Source organism: Bubalus kerabau, chromosome 1 (assembly GCF_029407905.1).
Source record: "Bubalus kerabau isolate K-KA32 ecotype Philippines breed swamp buffalo chromosome 1, PCC_UOA_SB_1v2, whole genome shotgun sequence".
NCBI lineage: Eukaryota > Metazoa > Chordata > Mammalia > Artiodactyla > Bovidae > Bubalus > Bubalus kerabau.
This window is the reverse complement of record NC_073624.1, coordinates 91,985,829-92,001,854: the sequence shown is the minus strand read 5'-3', so window position 1 is coordinate 92,001,854 and position 16,026 is coordinate 91,985,829. Positions and strand designations below refer to the sequence as shown.

Here is a 16,026-nt window from a genome sequence, read left to right as displayed (position 1 = left end):
TTCCCGGGCTGGTCTGTTTTCTCACTCTGTTCCCTCGCTCGCTCGTTTGCTCTGCGCCCCTCAACACTGGGGGTCGAGGGTAGTAGAGGTGCCTGCAGATTTGTCTTTTCCAGTTCGGGCCAACACGTACCCGTTGAACCCTTGACCATATATTATTTGGTCATGGGCACTGAGTGGCAAATTTCGATTCTTTCCTAGTCCTTTTTGTTTGGTTGCGGGCTTTTTTTTTTTTTTTTGGTGGGGGTGGGGGGAGCCGGGGAGGGCTCATTTTTGCTCAGGAATCTACCTCTATCTTCTTATGTGTATCTCGACCGCTTTTTATCCCATCGCTGTTTGTGGCCTCCTTCAGGCTCCGGGAATACCAAACTCAGGGTAGAGGGTGAAAGTAAGGATAGGGTGGGGGCGGTGAATCCCTGCAGAACTGGCTTAGAGCGGGTCAGGAACCGAGAGGCTGGGGGGACGCGGGCCTGGGGCCGAGGCCTGCCCCGCCTCCACGCTTCCCTCTCTGGGCGCCAGGGGTCGCTCGGCACCCCCCCCCCCCCCCCTCCCCCGGCCGCTTATAGCGGCTCCCGCCGCGCGCCGGCTCACACCACCCGCACTGCCGCCCAGGGAGAGAGGGGAGGAAGGTTAGGGACGCAGAGAGGGAGAGCGCTAGCAGGAGGGAGACGTGGGGCCAGGGCTCCAGCAGGGGGCTGGGGCCGCGGCTAGGGTAGAAAGGTGGGTCAGGGCTCGCCGAGAGCCAGAGCGCAAACCTGCAGAGGAGGTCGCGTCCGGTGGGCATCACCCGCAGCGCAGAGCCCGGGACGTCCAGAGCGCGGAGAGCAGTCCCAGCTCCAGCTGGAACGATCCGTCTGGGTAGCCGGGGACCTAGGCGCCGCCATCCTCGAGAAAGCAGCTGTCCGGAGAGCAGGCATCCTAGATCCGTAAGAAACCAGCCGTCCGAGAAGCCGCCGATTTCAGGCGCCCTGGAACGTTAGATTGAACGAGAGGGTAATAGAGGACCACGGACTCTGAACCGTCTGGAGCTGCCTCTGGTCCACGGGGGAACCTCCGCCTTGACGGAAGGTTTGGGGAACGGCACCGCTGAGGCGGGAGCCCGAAAGGGTGGGGGTGCCGGGCGCAGCCGTCGGGGGGGTCCCGACCCAAGCCCGAGCCCGGCCACCGCCTCCGGGGCCCGCGGGAAGCCCCAGGCCTCCGGCACCATTGCGCCCAAGAGTGAGGAGGACCTGCTGGCCCTGGCCGCGTCGCGGTTGAGCCGCCGCAAGCGGGTGGCGGGCGCGGCCGTCGGGGTGGCCATGGTGCTGCTGCTGCTGGTGGCCATTCCGCTGCTAGTGCACAGCTCCCAGGGGCCGGCGCACTACGAGATGCTAGGTCGCTGCCGCATGGTGTGCGACCCGCACGGGCCGCGAGGCCCAGGACCCGACGGCGCACCCGCCTCCGTGCCCCCCTTTCCTCCCGGCGCCAAGGGAGAGGCGGGCCGGCGCGGGAAGGCAGGTCTGCGAGGGCCCCCGGGACCACCAGGTCCTAGAGGGCCTCCAGGAGAGCCGGGCAGGCCAGGTCCTCCGGGCCCTCCCGGCCCAGGCCCCGGCGGAGTGGCGCCCCCTGCCGGCTACGTGCCTCGAATTGCCTTCTATGCTGGCCTGCGGCGGCCACACGAGGGTTACGAGGTGCTGCGCTTCGACGACGTGGTGACCAACGTAGGCAACGCCTATGAGGCGGCCAGTGGCAAGTTCACTTGCCCCATGCCGGGTGTCTACTTCTTTGCTTACCATGTGCTGATGCGCGGCGGTGACGGCACCAGCATGTGGGCCGACTTGATGAAGAATGGACAGGTGAGATGCCCCTCTCCCACCCAGCCCCAGACAGGGAAGCTTTCTAAATCCCCCTGCTTTCAGTACACAACCCGAATCTCTTCCCCAAACAGTGTCACTAAATCCAAGAAGGACAGCTTGCCAAGAACTTAGAAATCACTTCACTTAGCCGAAAAGGAATTGGGGGCCAGAGGAAAGGAAATGACCTGCCCAGGGTCTCACAGGGACGTTAGGAATGGTGTCAGAATTAAAAGGCAAATCTTATTGTATAAGCAGCTGCTACCTCGCAGTCCATCTGTAGGCAACTTACACCAAACCTCTCTGGTATCTCACCCTGCCAACTAGCCTCTTTTCTCATCCTGTCTCTTGCAGCTCTGCGGGCCTTCAGGTTACACAGTCGCTCCATGGGCTAGTTCCCAGAGTCTGTCTCTTTCAAATTAGCATGGAATCTGAGTTTCAGCTCCCGTGTGGGGGCATTCAGCTTGGATTTTTGAGGATAAAGTAAAAAAGAAAGAAAACACTTGCTCATTTTCCAGGCAACTCTATTGCTAGTCCCAAGGCCTGGGGTCCCTGGTTTTAGAGTGGCCTTTACCCTCAGCTAATACAGAGTCAGTAGGCAGAGGTAGAAGATGTGGCAGCTCAAGGGCCAGCCAGGTGGCTTGCAGGAATGAATTTGGGAGAAGGAAGGAGGCAAAGGACAGAAGCTGCGGACCCCAGCCGGGTCCTGTGGTCAGAGTCGGAGTCACTGCTGCCTTAGCTTGGGAGAAAAGCCCCAAAGACTCAGCTCAGGGTCTGGCCCCCGCCCCCAGACACGCAGCAGGGAGGGAGAGAGGCCTTGGGGTGGGGGTGGGGGTGGGGGTGGGGAACTGTGCCTGGGCTGCTGGAAGCCAGGGGTGTAAGGTTAGGGCTGAGCTGTGACCTCCTCACCCTGATGTCCCATGGGGTCATTTGACCAGGTGCATCTGACCAGCTCCTCTCAGCTGTCCAAACCCCAGGTCTTGCTACAGCTGAAGCACCTTTCGCCTCCAAGACCTGCAGGCACTATTCTGGGGTCTCCTCCCAGCAGAGCCACCCCAGGAACCCAGGGAAAGGGAGTGAGAGTGTGTGTGTATTAGACTGTAGAGTGTATGTGCATGATGAAGTGTGTAGGTGCGGGGTTCGGAAGTGTGAGAGTGGAGCGGTGTCTACCTGCCTGTGGCACTGAGTAGGTGTGCCTGGTCTATGTGGGGTGTCTGTGAGGGGCCGTGGGGGTGGGTGTGTGTATCTAGAGTGTCAGTTCCCGAGGGGGGAGGGCCCCGCGGCTCCCACTCTGTATTCTGTGGTGCGGGCGCTGCGGCCCTGGGGACGGTAAATAGTGATTAGAATAATGATGAATAATTAATGAGTTAATAACCAGCCCCCGCGGGACAGGAAGAGGGGGGCTGGGAGGGGGCTGGCGGCTCGAGGCGACCTGCTGCAGCAAGACCAGAAAAGGGAGGGGCTACCTGTTGGGGCGGAAAGCGACCCCCACGTCGGGGCACCCTAGGGGGCTAGGAGGGGCGAATATACAGACTGGCACCTTCCCACAGCCCGCACCCTTGCTTGCACACGTACAGGCATGCCTGTGCCCTGTCACCGGGGGATGGGAACACGAGTTTAGGAGGTCAAAGCGGGTTCAGAATCTTAGAAATTATTCTACAATCGAACTCTTATTTTTTAAATGATAATACTAATAGAAAATCTATATAGCGTTTCCTTTGTGCCAAGCAGTGTTTTAACACACTTCATATGTAGTAACTCATTTAATCCAAACAACCTGATGCGGTAGGTTCTATTATTACCTCCCACCTTATAGCTCAAGTGGAGGACCAGAGAAAGCGTGAAACTTGCCCACTTCCCGGCAGTGAGCGAATGAATGGCGGTGCCTGCGAAGCACCTTGTCTTTCCGGACCCCTGCAGTCTGTTACCAACGTATCACTTTCACAGGTCCAGTTCCACCTCCCTGATTGAACCCTCCTCACCCCAGCTCCGTAGAAAGCGTGAGTGGGTTGTCCTCTTCTCCCTACTAGGTCCGGGCCAGCGCCATCGCCCAGGATGCCGACCAGAACTACGACTACGCCAGCAACAGTGTGATCCTGCACCTGGATGTGGGCGACGAAGTCTTCATCAAGCTGGACGGCGGGAAGGTGCACGGCGGTAACACCAACAAGTACAGCACCTTTTCTGGCTTCATCATCTACCCGGACTGAGCCGGGCCCGTACCCGGGCGCCCTCGCTCGCCCTTCGCCTCTGCTCCCCTCCCTACCACCTTCAGCTTGCTCCACCCAAGGCGCCACCCCATCCTTTGAGAGCCTGGCGGTGGACGGACCCTCCTGCTCCCGGAGGTGGCCTTAATGGGCGGACTCTTAGTGCTCCGGGGTGTAACTACGTGGCTGGAGAGCTGAGCAAGCCGGTGGCAGGAGCAGAGCAACTCGGGAAGGGACTACCAGCATCCGTGCGCATGCCTGTGAAAGCCGGGGCAGCAGAGCGGCGCGGGTCACAGGTCATGGCCCTCTCTTCAGCCGGGAGCTAGGGAAGTTTCACTAGCTGTAGCACAGAGGCACGGAAAGCAGAAAACAGAAGGGAAACGCTGGCTTTGGGGAAGGGAGAACGCATCTGGGTGGGGGGAGAGGAGATGGGGTGGGCGCTGGTCCTGTCATGACTTCTCTGCCATCTCCTCCTCCCTCATCTCCATTTTCAGGCTTCAGGCTCTAGCTTTGGCAGTCTTTCTGTGAACTGGGGGAACCAGTTGATTCTTTCTTAGCACTTAAAACTCATCTTGTACAGTCTCCATATCACCCCCATCTGGGTTAGGCCCTGGGGCTACAGCTGCTGCTGCCTCTTCCAATAAAGTAAAGTTGGAGAATGTGGGTGCCTCTTAACTTGGTGCAGAATAGGGGAAAGTGGCTGAACCCTTCCTCACTCCTCTCAAGGACCCCTACCCTATTACACTCTGTCAGAGGCCAAGGTTTAGTTATCCCTGGCAAGATCTGCCTCTGGGAGCAGAGGGGAGTGGCCCAGGGTTTCTACTCTGATACGGCAAGGGTGTCAGCTTCAGGAGAGCTTTGAGGCCTTCTACTAGAGGGGACACCAACCAGAGTGACACTAACAAGGGATGATCTCAGAGATATGGGTCTGGTGCTTCTGCTTTTTGCTGATGATGCGGGGGGAGGGGAAGAGTTCTAAGGAGCTCTATGTGATAAGTGAGTTGCTGATGGCTCCTGGGAGTGGCCAAGATTTCAAGGAGGAAGGAGAAAAGCAGGTCCCCAAAGTCCTACATTCACCTCCACCCCCAACAGATTCACTCATAGAGCCTGCTGGGAGGGTAGGGTGGACAGAGGTGGGGTAACCTGGTCAGTTCCTAAGTGAGGGAGTCTGGGGGAGGGAGAGAACCCAGGGCTGACCTCTAAGTTGGAGAACACTGCCACCATGTGGACAAGAACAACACAGCAGTAGCTGGCCTTAGGCAGGACCACAGGAAAAGACACTTGGACACTTTAGAAACTTTATTGAAGGACAAAAGGGTGTCAGTTCCAATCCACGGTGTGGAAAATAAATAAGGTTAAAAGGAAGGAGCAAGACAGGACAGGGGTGAGTGGACGCGGATGCCTCATGACGGAGAATCCTGTGGGGCAGCATCACCAACTGGAACAAAACACTAGGGAGAAAAAAGACTTTGTCACAGCCCAGCCATTCTTGAACTGTATACCCAGCTCTTCCCACTGTAAAGAAGCCGAGGCCCGCCCCCTGCCCCCACTTCCCACAGGCCTCTGTGCAGGTACAGCTGGCTGTGGACGGCAGGCTCACCAGGGCGTCCTGCCATTCCAGCAACACGGCCACGGGGTTGGTGCAGACCCTGGTGAGGCCTGAGGGAGGGGCTCGGCTGGTGTAGAAGGCACACTCATCGTCCAGGCAGGCCTCGTGGAAGCCGTGGATGGCAGTCAGACACGCTTTGAGGCGCTGCCTCAGGGCCATGGTCCGAGGGGCCGGATGGCTGGCGCCTGAGGGCCAGGGGCCATGGAGAGTTCAGGGTGGACTCTGAAGTCCAAGACTCCCACCACATACCACCCTTTCCCACCCCCCACCAGGGCCAAGCCAATTAGGAGTACAGGGCTGAAGGTGCCACACCACCCACCCGCCCACCCCAATGGGAGAGCCAGGCTGGGGCAAGGCAGGTAGGGGAAAGAAAGCATGGGATCATCTGGTGCAGGGCAGGCCCTGTTCCCAGCAAGAGATGAGGACCTCCTTTGTTCACAACCCCACCCAAGCAACTCCTTACCTGCCGGGCCTGGTGAGGGCTTCAGAGACTGGAGTGAGCGGATAGGGGGGCTGGCACAAAGTGGGCGCTGGGAGGAGAAGGTCAGGCTGGTGGTCGCTGGAGCCCACTGACTGGTGCAGGGCCGTGGACTGGACTCTGGATTTCTGAGTTCCAGGGAGCAGGCTTCTGATACCCCTGGATCCACCCTAGTGGAGGGCTCTGGGAGTCCAATCTGCCCCTGGGGGCAGGCCTGAAGGGGTCCAGGTTCTGCTGGAGGGCTGGGCCCTGATGCCTCAGGCTGCTCCTGGATGGAAGGCTCTGGTTTCTCAGGCCCCCTCCCATGGCAGGACTCTGGGGGGCCTTGCTCAGCTGGAGGGCAGGGCGGGGCGATCTCAGGCTCCGCTCCAGGGCAGGGCTCTGGCTCCCCACACTCCTCTGGAAAGTAGGGTTTTGGCAGCTCAGGGTGCTGCAACAGTCCAGAAAGGTGAAAAGCCTCCGGTATTTTTTCAGGGGCATTCAGAGTTCTAGAAATCTCAGCCAGCGGGGGCTGAAGTTCCACCATATCCAGAGAGGAGCTTCCATTAAGGGGGGCACACTTGCCCTCTGCCAGCCCCTCCACTTCCTGCCGCAAAAGCTGCTGCAGGATACTGATGCGCTGTAGGCAGGAGAGAGCGTGATGTCAACAGCAGGTCTGTACCCACACTGTCCTATTCCCATGCCCACCCTCCCCCACTCCTATTTCTCAGTCCCAGCCCTGTCAGTGTCCATCAGCCATTGAAGCTGTTACCCACACCAGCCCACCTGCATCTTCAGCTCCTGGAGGTTGGGGGTTCGACTGGGGTGGGGTCCATAAGGAGTCGACACGGGTGGCTTCCCAGGCCCCTCCTGCAACCTTATACCACTCTCCTGGTCAAATAACCGGACTGCAATCTGCTCCTGCCACATGGGAGGAGAGGGGTCACATGAGGAAGCCAGGCTGGGGTAAGAAGAAGACTACTTTGAGTCCAACCCTCATGAGGAAGGGATCAGGTCCTTAACTGAGTGTCCCCAGACTTGGATTAGAAGGGGCAACAGAGAAGCAGGGAGAGTTGGAGGGTTAGGCAGCTTTTTCTTAAGAGCAAACCTGCCTCAAAAACGCTGGGCCTGAGATCAACAGGACAGAATCAGGTATCTCAGGATGGGGAAGTTCAGATACTTACCCAGGGCAGGGCAGGCTCTTCAGGGCAAGGTTGAGGGGAGAGGCCACTCAACCCTCGGGCCTGGGTCAGAAGTGAGATGCCATGACTCCCTGTACCCATCCATCATCCTCTTCCTCCCCCAGTCCTGGCCTAGGCCTGTGACCTCCCCTGCCCTCTCTTACCTGCTGAACTCTGGAGGCTGATGGGAGCGGTGTGAACTGGGTTTTGGGGCGGGTGGCGAGACGCCGCAACACTGAATATGAGATCTGGGGAGAGACGGGGGTGGCTGAGCAGGGATAGATCGAGACCCAGCAGGGATCCCAGCCAGACTGTTCTGCCCTTGCCCAGCCCCCAGTAGCTACAGATACAAACTGGAGCTGAGGGGCCAGGGGATGGTACACGCTGAGCCCGTCCAAAGGGTGATGGCCGGGTGATGGCAGGTGGCACTGCTTGGCCAGGGGAGGGCATCAGGCAGGCGTCACAGCCGTCCTGTGGAGAAGAACCAGGTGGAAGAGTGATCCCTCCCACTTGGCACTGCTCTGTCTTGTTCTCACTTCAGCAGCCAGTGTGATTCTTTAAGAGCTAATCAAATCATGTCCCTCCCTTGGTCATCCCTCTCCCCTTGGCTTTCCACTCATTCCAAGTCATAGCCAAGGTCTTATGCTGGTTTATAAATCCTTACCCAGCCCGATCCTGTCATTGCTCTAACTTCTCACTTCCTCTCCTTCTTATTCTGCTTTAGCCTTGCTTTTTTGCTGATCCTTAAGCACACCAGGTAGACCCCCTGTGTACATCTGAAGTTCTCATGTCCTGGAACGTTCTTCCCTCAGATATCTGCGGGGCTCACTCCCTCAACTCTTTCTGCTCTTCACGTAGCCACACCTCAGTGATACTCCCTTGACCCCTGTAACTGCAATACCACCCACTCCCTCCAGTTCTCCTTCCCTTATAGTACCTTGGGGGCTTCCCTGGCAGCTGAGACAGTAAAAAATCTGCCTGCAATGCAGAGAGACCCAGGTTTGATCCCTGGGTTGGGAAGATCCCCTGGAGGAGGGCATGGCTACCTACTCCAGTATTCTTGCCTGGAAAATTCAATGGACAGAGTACCCTGGCGGGTTGTAGTCCATGGAATTGCAAACAGTTGGACATGACTGGAGCAACCAACAATTTAGTACCTTACTTTTTTTTTAACAGATAACTTATAACCATCTGACATACTATATATTTTACATGAGTATTTATTTTCTGTCTCCCCTTCTAGAATGTGAACTTATTTCCTATTGTATATCCAGAACCTAGAACAGTGCTTGGCACACAGTAGCTGGTAAATAAACCCTTGTGTGTGGAGGAAATGAACGAGCTGTCAGACCTGTCTCACTCTCAGCACTGACCTGACAGTGACCTAAATACGTATCAGACTGTGACCTCTGGAGGCCTCCAGGGGCCAGTGCCACTCTGGAGAGGGCTTGGGTCCATCTGGGACAAACAAGGACCCAATGAACATGCTGAGATCCAAGCGGGGACTGTTTGGCTCTACCCACAATCCTCAGTGCTGCTGGGGAATCCCTCATGTACATCCTCTGCCCCTTCCCCCATCCCAGGAGGGTCCCATCTCACCCTGGTGTGGGTTTTATCTCGGGTTTCTTTTAATGGTACCCGCTGGGCCAGGCCGAGGGGGCCGCCTCCTCCTTCATCTGACTGAGTGACAACTTCATGTTCCCCTTCAGGGAGAGAGGAAGCTAGGAGGAGACAGGAAATTTGCTGTAGTGTCTGAAACACACATCAAAGTCTGGCACATGGTTTTGCAACCTCCGGAAAGGACATGCCAGTTTGACAGCCAATACTGCACCATCAAGGGTGGGGACCCATCCAGCACCCCTTTGAACTCAGTAGTCACTCATTAATCTGAATACCCTGAGTGGGCTAGGGGTGAGGTGATGGCTCTGAGCGGCTGACGATAGGACAGTGGGTAAATCTTGCAGGAAGTGGCAGAGAGAGGATACAAATGGGGACCACCTCCTCTGACACAAGTGCAACGGGGCAAACCTCTGGTCTATGAAGAAGATCTCTTCCTCTCTGTCTCCTCCTGATCTGGCCTTCCCGCCACAGCCCTCCTGAGCTTTCTCTCGGTTTGCTCCCTACAAGCAGGCTCCCAGCTGACGTTCTCTCCCCATGGCCAGACACACTCACCAGGCTGCACAGACGTCTCCGGAAGGGATCGTGAGGGCTGGCTCACTGAAGTCCTGAGGACAACAAGGACAGTGGCAAGCAGTCACTGAGTACCAGATATGAGCTGGGCACTGTGCAAAGTGCTTTACAAACATCATATAATTCTCACAACAACTTCAAATGATGATACAAACATTGTCCTCATTTGACAGATTAAAGAGACTGAAGCTTGGCAGGTAAGGCAAGCTTGAACAACTTGTAAGTGCTGAGAGTCAGGAATCAAACCCAAACCCCATTTGTTCCCACAGTCTGTGCTCTAGCCACTACACAAGGGATGGCACCTCTCATTTCTTTCCCCTTCCGCCCCTCACAACCTGAAGAAACTGATGCCACACTGAGGCCGGACTACGAAGGCCTGAACTTCACAGCAAGGGTTCACCCTGGGCATTCACAGATTTTCCCCTTCCCCCACCCCCAGGCTGGTGGGAAGTCCTAAAGCTACCAGAGGGCCCAGCCCTGAGGGACCCTGTATCAGACACCGAATCATTCTTTTCCAAATAACCCCCTCCTTACTTGCTGCTGCCACTGGTCTCTCTTCTTAGTTCCTGGAAACTGGGAGGAGCGGAGGGGTGAGAGGAAGATCCTGAAGGTGGAATCTGAGCCACACAGGAGCAAGAGAAAAAGAAGAGTCAGAAGCAGGCTCCAAACCTTCAGGTTTCACCACCAACCCCATCGGCCTCCATACAACCCTTCTGCTTACCAGGAGCTACCTTCCATCCCAAGGCCCAGCTGTGTCCTTAGAAGGAGTTCCCAGGAACACTTAGTATCAGCCCCTTAAGAACACTCACCAGAGCCTCCAACCTCTGGGGACACAAGGTCCGACCTCTAGGCCCTGGTCCCTCCAGCCTTGAGAAGCAGGAAGCCCTGACAGGGTCCAGTCGATGGGTAGGGGTTCTGGGGGCCAAATATGCAGAGGCCCGGGCATCCTAGGACCCCAAAAGAGACTCTCAGTACAGGCTCAGGATTCCCTCCTCAGCCTACCCCAGCCTGATCTCCTCCTATCCCGGCTCGTTACCTGACCCCTCCGGATGGTGCCTCCCTGGCTCCCTCGAACCAGTACTCTCTGAGCCAGACTGGGCTGGCGCCCCAGGCGACAGCTCTTCACCCCCTCACCTGACAGGATGGTGGCCAGGGCTGCAGGGTCAGCCACAAACTCTATGGTCCCTGGAGCCTCTGCAAGGGAAAAAGAGAAGGAAAGGCGAGGAGGGATAGGAAGGAGGGGAGGCTGAGGGGCTGGGGAGCCTAGCATCGCCACCTTGAGGTGCATGAGCCAAAGAGACTCATATAACTGAACTCAGCTCAACAAACATTCATAGGACTTTAATCTGCATAAGACACTATTCTAGGCACTGCCACCCAGAGAAGAATACGACAAAGCCCCCATCCTCAGGAAGCTAACATCAAACTATAGAGAGGTAAACAGATTCAAGTCAAAGTATGGACATATTATAAGAGAAGTGCAGGGAATTCCCGGGCGGTACACTGGTTAGAACTCGGTGCTTTCACTTCCTTGGCCCAGGTCTAGATCCCATAAGTTGCATCTAACAAATGAATGAATGAGTGAATGGATAAATGAATGAATAAACAAACAAGTAAAGTTCAGCAAATCATTAGAACAAAGAGCAATTGATAGCGACTAGAGGAGCCGGAAAAGGCTTTAGAAGTGATGACACATTGTTGAAGAAAAGAAAGGGCCTCTAAGAGCAAAGAGCTTTCTAGAAGCAGAGACTAGGAATTATAGTAAGCAGGAGAGGCAGGACTACAAAGCCCCCAAACCCCACTGCACCAACCCATTCTCCCACCCAGTTCTACAGCCTCCAACAGATACCTGTCTGGGGAGGTGGCCTAGGGCCCACATTTTGACCCCCATGGCTAGGCCTGAGCTCCTCCAAGGGGTTCCGGAGCTGAGTGCTCCCCACCAATTTCTCAGATTGCTCTGTCTGACGTGTGGCTTTCAGCCTGGGGCCTGCTGAGTCTGCGAGGGGGCGCTGAATACTGAGCTTCTGCCCCAATCTCTAGGGGAGGGGAGAAAAAAGGCTGAGCTCAGCGTTGAGGTGCATTGCTGCTTCCTTGTAGCTACTGTCTTCGTTCCCCCAGGCTCCTCTTACCTTTGGATCTTGGTTCTCCTGGTCCAGGGCGCTGGGTTTGACTGTGGGGAGAGGTGGGCGTCTCTGAGAGCGAACGGGAATCTTGCTAGGAGTGGGAGATACACCCCGGAGGAGAGGATCCTTCGGGGCTTGGAGGGTGGTCATGACGACTACAACTAAAAAGGAGAAAAAAGGATCAGGGATCAAAGGTCAGCCAGTTCGAGGCTTTGGTCCTGACATTCCAGATACTCCTACCTCCGCCCAAATCCACGCGCCCAGAAGACCCGGCGCCTGCAAGGGCGCTTTTCGGTCATCTCCTGACACTCCGAGCCTACTCTTTCGTCCCAGGACCCCGAACTGCCTCTCTTCCCTACGAGCGCCGGCAGCCCTCATTCCCTCCAAGATCTCCGTGCCGCACCTCCTCCTGAACCCCTCAGGGTCTCCCCCACTTTCTTTGCTTTTTCCCCCGACTCTCTGGACCTCTGCTCCAGGTACTTCCCCAGTTTGTAAAATACGCCAAGCTCCTGATTGGCTCGTCTGTGCTCCCGCGGAGACGCGTGACGCAAGATTCAGCTATCCAATCTACAGGCCTCGGAGGCGGGGCCAAAAGAAGGACTAGTTGCTGAGCCGCTTTCTGGCCAGGAAAAAAAATGACCCGACTCAATCAGCCAATCCGAGAGTGGAGCGCGGGGTGGAAGAGGAAAGAGGAGACCGTTCTGGGGTCCAGGAAGGCGTCGGCTCTGAGTCTGGGCAACAACGGGCGCTGGTGAACTCTCGCGAGGTCTCGGGACTGGTGCGGGAAGGTCCAGTCTAGGCATTGTGGAAGGGCTTGCGTCCTGCAAGCTGACAGTGTTGGAGGCTGGCCCCAGCCACTGACTCAGCTCTGATCAGAGTTAGGCCGTCAAGCTTTGGGGACCCTATCCAGACACTTTGTGGGAAAAGTCTGCCTGGGTCGAGGAACTGCCTCCAAACGAGCGGAGAGGTCTGGAGAAAATTGAACTAACAATAACAAAAATGAAAGGTTAGAGTGAAAAAGAAAAAAGTTTTCCTTTTTCTCTTGCCCTTTTCTGAGCCCTTTCCCCCCCCCCCCCCCCACTTTAACTTCCGGATCTGTAGTCGGCAATAAAGGCTAACTTGATATGTAAGCTACATATGTATCTCCTTTAAACTCTGCGTGAGCTACATTGTGCACCTGTAGCTTCTGTTAGTTACATTCTAACTCAATGCTAATCACATCCTGTGTTTGGTGCTCACCTTTACAGCAGTCTTTGCAGAGCACCCCTTCTAGTTCTCTCTCTCTTTTTTTTTTCTTATACTACAGAAAGGAGGCCACAGTACAATTCATGAAAGACAATGGACCCAACTGCTGGGCTACCTTACACCGTGGAGAAGGAAATGGCAACCCACTCCAATATTCCTGCCTGGATAATTCCATGGACAGAGGAACCTGGTGGGCTACAGTCCTTTGGGTTGCTAAGAGTCGCATCGGACTTAGTGACTAAACAGCAACAGCCTGACTCCAGTCTGTTACTGTTTTTGAAACAATGCAAGAGGAAAAAAAATACAAGATCCTTACACATTTGTTCCACATCACTGACCCCTGACTGTGAGCCCTCATCTATATGATCCCCCAGATTCTTTGGGGGGGGGGAAGGGGGCCACAGTTCTTGAGGCATGTTCTCCCCTCCAGGCTGGCTGAGGTTTAAAGCCACCTTTCTATTTCCTCCAAATTCCCTCCATATTTTTTCTTTCCAGCTTCAGTGGACAGAAAAAGCCAAGGTTTTTGGCAACATCAGAAAATTCTTTTTTTCACTCAAGCTGTAGGAATGGTGAGGTATGGTCTTTATTTCATAGAAAAGAAAGAAGACTCAAATGAGGATCATTGGGGCAGTCGTGAGGAGGCGTGCAGCTCGGCCCTGGCAACACAAGTACCGGGGGCAAGGAGGTTAACAACCTCTGCCTGGGCCCTTCCACGATGTCAAAGGCAGAGGAGGCCAAGAAGCTGTCAGGCTGCTCCTTGGAGGAGAAGGAGGTGAGGAATAACCAAGTGCTGGAAACTGGTAGTGACTCTACAATTGTCCACGCAGTGCAACGAATAGCTAAAAGAGTGAAACGAGGGAATCCGAACCACGTTTGTATTCCTACTTCCTTCCAGGCCCATCAGCTTATCCTACAGTATGACTTACCTCTCAGTGAACCAGAGATCCGCCACGCCATTGATGGTGCTGATGAAGTAGATGCAGACCTCAACCTCACAAGGGTGGTGGAGGCCGCCTCACCCAGAAGATTGTGGCCGGCAAAGCCATCCGTTTCATTGTGATCTCTGATTTCAGGAAAGATTCAAAGAACCTCTGGGATCAATGGCACAAGGGGATTCCCATCGAGGTCATCTGATGGCCTATGTCGCAGTGAGCTGAACCGGGACCCAGAAGTTTGGGGGTGCGATTTAACTTCCACTGGCTGTCAACAAGGCAAATTGTGTGGTGAGGGATAATGGGAACTTTATCCTGGACTGGAAGTTTGACCGGGTCCACAAATGGAGTAAAGTGAACACAGCTATCAAAATGATCCCAGGCATGCTGGACATGGGCCTGTTCATCAACATACTGGAGAGACCCTACTTCGGGATGTAGAACAGCTTGGTGAACAGGAGGGAGAAGCTGTTCTGAACCAGCCTTGCAGGCGTGTAGTGTGTTCCTCTCATGTCCCCAGCCCACCTCAGAGGTGGCCACGTCTCTCTGAACCTTTGCCTTAATGTGTCTGTGCCTGCTGGACAACTTGAGAGGGTGAGGAGTTGAGGGTTAAATTCAGTCTTCTGAAGCACTGTTATTAAATGTTTTTTTAAAAAGAGAGATATAAATGTATATGTGCTAAGGCTCTTCAGTCCCATTGGACTCTTTGCAATCCCCATGGACTGTAGCCCACTAGGCTCCTCTGTCCATGGGATTCTCCAGGCAAGAATACTGGAGTGGATTGCTATTTCCTTCTCCAGAGGATCTTCCCGACCCAGGGATCAAACTGGTGTCTCTTATGTCTGCTGCATTGGCAAGTGGGTTCTTTACCACCTAGTAAAACCCTTTATATATATATATAATATATATATATATATATAATATATATATATTTTTTACTATTAAAAATACTCAGTTTTTAAAATAAAGTAGAACTCGATTTCATGTTTTCTATGAAACATTTACACACACACACACACACACACACAAAAGGAAGACTGTTTTTTAAACGTTCAACTTGAGCCTGATGGCTAAGCTTCTGAATATTGGGTTTGCTGAGATAGTAAGTCAAACTTCTTTTGAAACTGGTGAAATGAAGGGCCCAGCCAGCAGCAGTTCCCTGATGCCTTACTGGAAGCATGGGAGTTCTTTTACTTTTCTACCGCACTTTTATTTTTATGTTTTGTTGTGATTACGCACAATGCATAGTTACTTGTGAACTACAAAAGTCTGGCAAGTGTAGGGGTGTGGTGTGTGGTGGTGACTCAGAATGTGTAAACTATCGGGGGGGAAATGTGGGGGTTCTTCTGCTGAGGTCAAGGGATTCATTCTGATCCCTCTTGTTGAAGACCATTGGACAGAAATACTTGCCAGTACTGCCAAAGCACTGCTGCGAAACGCCTTTAAATGATTGTCTTTTTGTTGTTGCTATTTTTTGGTCCCTTTATTGTTACTTTGCATGATTCGGCGTCAGAGGTTGTTACCTCTTCATATTGTTTGAAGGTTGAAATAAAACAGTTCAGTGCCCAAAAAGAGAAAAGGCCAGTATCATTGGAACTCAGCACAGCAAGCCTGGAGGACTAGGGAGAGGTGTGGCATCTGCCTGTTGGCAGGCAGAGGGGTGAAAACGAGAGAACCTAGAACACCCTGGTTAGGATGGGAGGGGTTACCCTCTAGTGGGGAACGGGCTGTGGCTTCAAATGTGCAGGACACGTAGATTCTCTCCCTGACGCCAGTGTTTCCTATCACACAACCCTGGAGTTATTCTTGAATTCCTCTTTCCCTCCCCTTCCAGTTTCTTCTTTACACCTTTGCATTATCTTTGGAACTGATTTTCTTGCTTCCTCCTCGTTACCTTCAACCTAATCTCCCCTAGAGGATTACAAAAGCCTCCCACCATCTGTTTTCTCTTGCTGTCCACAATAATCCATTCACCCTATAGCAGCTAGAATAAGCTTTCCAAAATGCGAATCTGATCATATTGCTGCTGTGCCTTGACTTCTCCCCGCTCCAACTCCCCATCTTATATCACTTTCCCCTTCTTCTCTGCTTTCCAACTCCATTGCCACTCCCAATCCTTGAAATTTGTCATGTTCCTTCTAGTCTCTCTGTCTGGAATACTTCCCAGCATGCCGATTCACGACTCCAAATTGATGTTCACTATTACTTTCTTATAGAGGCCTTCCTTGAACCCCTCTAGTCACAACACTCCCT

General features: G+C 54.2%; 2 protein-coding genes and 1 pseudogene across 3 annotated transcripts; 2 read left to right on the top strand and 1 right to left on the bottom strand.

The window, feature by feature from the left end:
* The first annotated feature begins 1,295 nt into the window (after positions 1-1,295).
* Positions 1,296-4,681, top strand: C1QL4 (complement C1q like 4). Its single transcript, XM_055566338.1, has 2 exons — positions 1,296-1,832; positions 3,860-4,681. Exons 1-2 carry the CDS (start codon positions 1,296-1,298, stop codon positions 4,037-4,039), a joined length of 717 nt encoding a protein of 238 aa, XP_055422313.1. The 3' UTR covers positions 4,040-4,681.
* A 636-nt stretch (positions 4,682-5,317) lies between these two features.
* Positions 5,318-12,145, bottom strand: TROAP (trophinin associated protein). Of its 2 annotated transcripts, XM_055582867.1 has the most exons (15): positions 12,000-12,145; positions 11,603-11,757; positions 11,323-11,509; positions 10,510-10,667; positions 10,283-10,420; positions 10,008-10,090; positions 9,456-9,508; positions 8,883-9,004; positions 7,638-7,754; positions 7,448-7,531; positions 7,287-7,346; positions 6,889-7,023; positions 6,109-6,742; positions 5,637-5,830; positions 5,318-5,487 (listed from the first exon to the last, which is right to left on the bottom strand). In XM_055582867.1, the coding sequence occupies exons 2-15, from the start codon at positions 11,744-11,746 to the stop codon at positions 5,440-5,442; spliced, it is 2,157 nt and encodes a 718-aa protein (XP_055438842.1). In that variant the 5' UTR covers positions 11,747-11,757; positions 12,000-12,145; the 3' UTR covers positions 5,318-5,439. The 2 variants fall into 2 exon arrangements, with proteins under 2 accessions (XP_055438842.1, XP_055438846.1); XM_055582871.1 differs by lacking the exon at positions 7,638-7,754.
* On the top strand, positions 11,745-14,623 carry LOC129651083 (ribose-5-phosphate isomerase-like; annotated as a pseudogene).
* Positions 14,624-16,026: the final 1,403 nt, after the last annotated feature.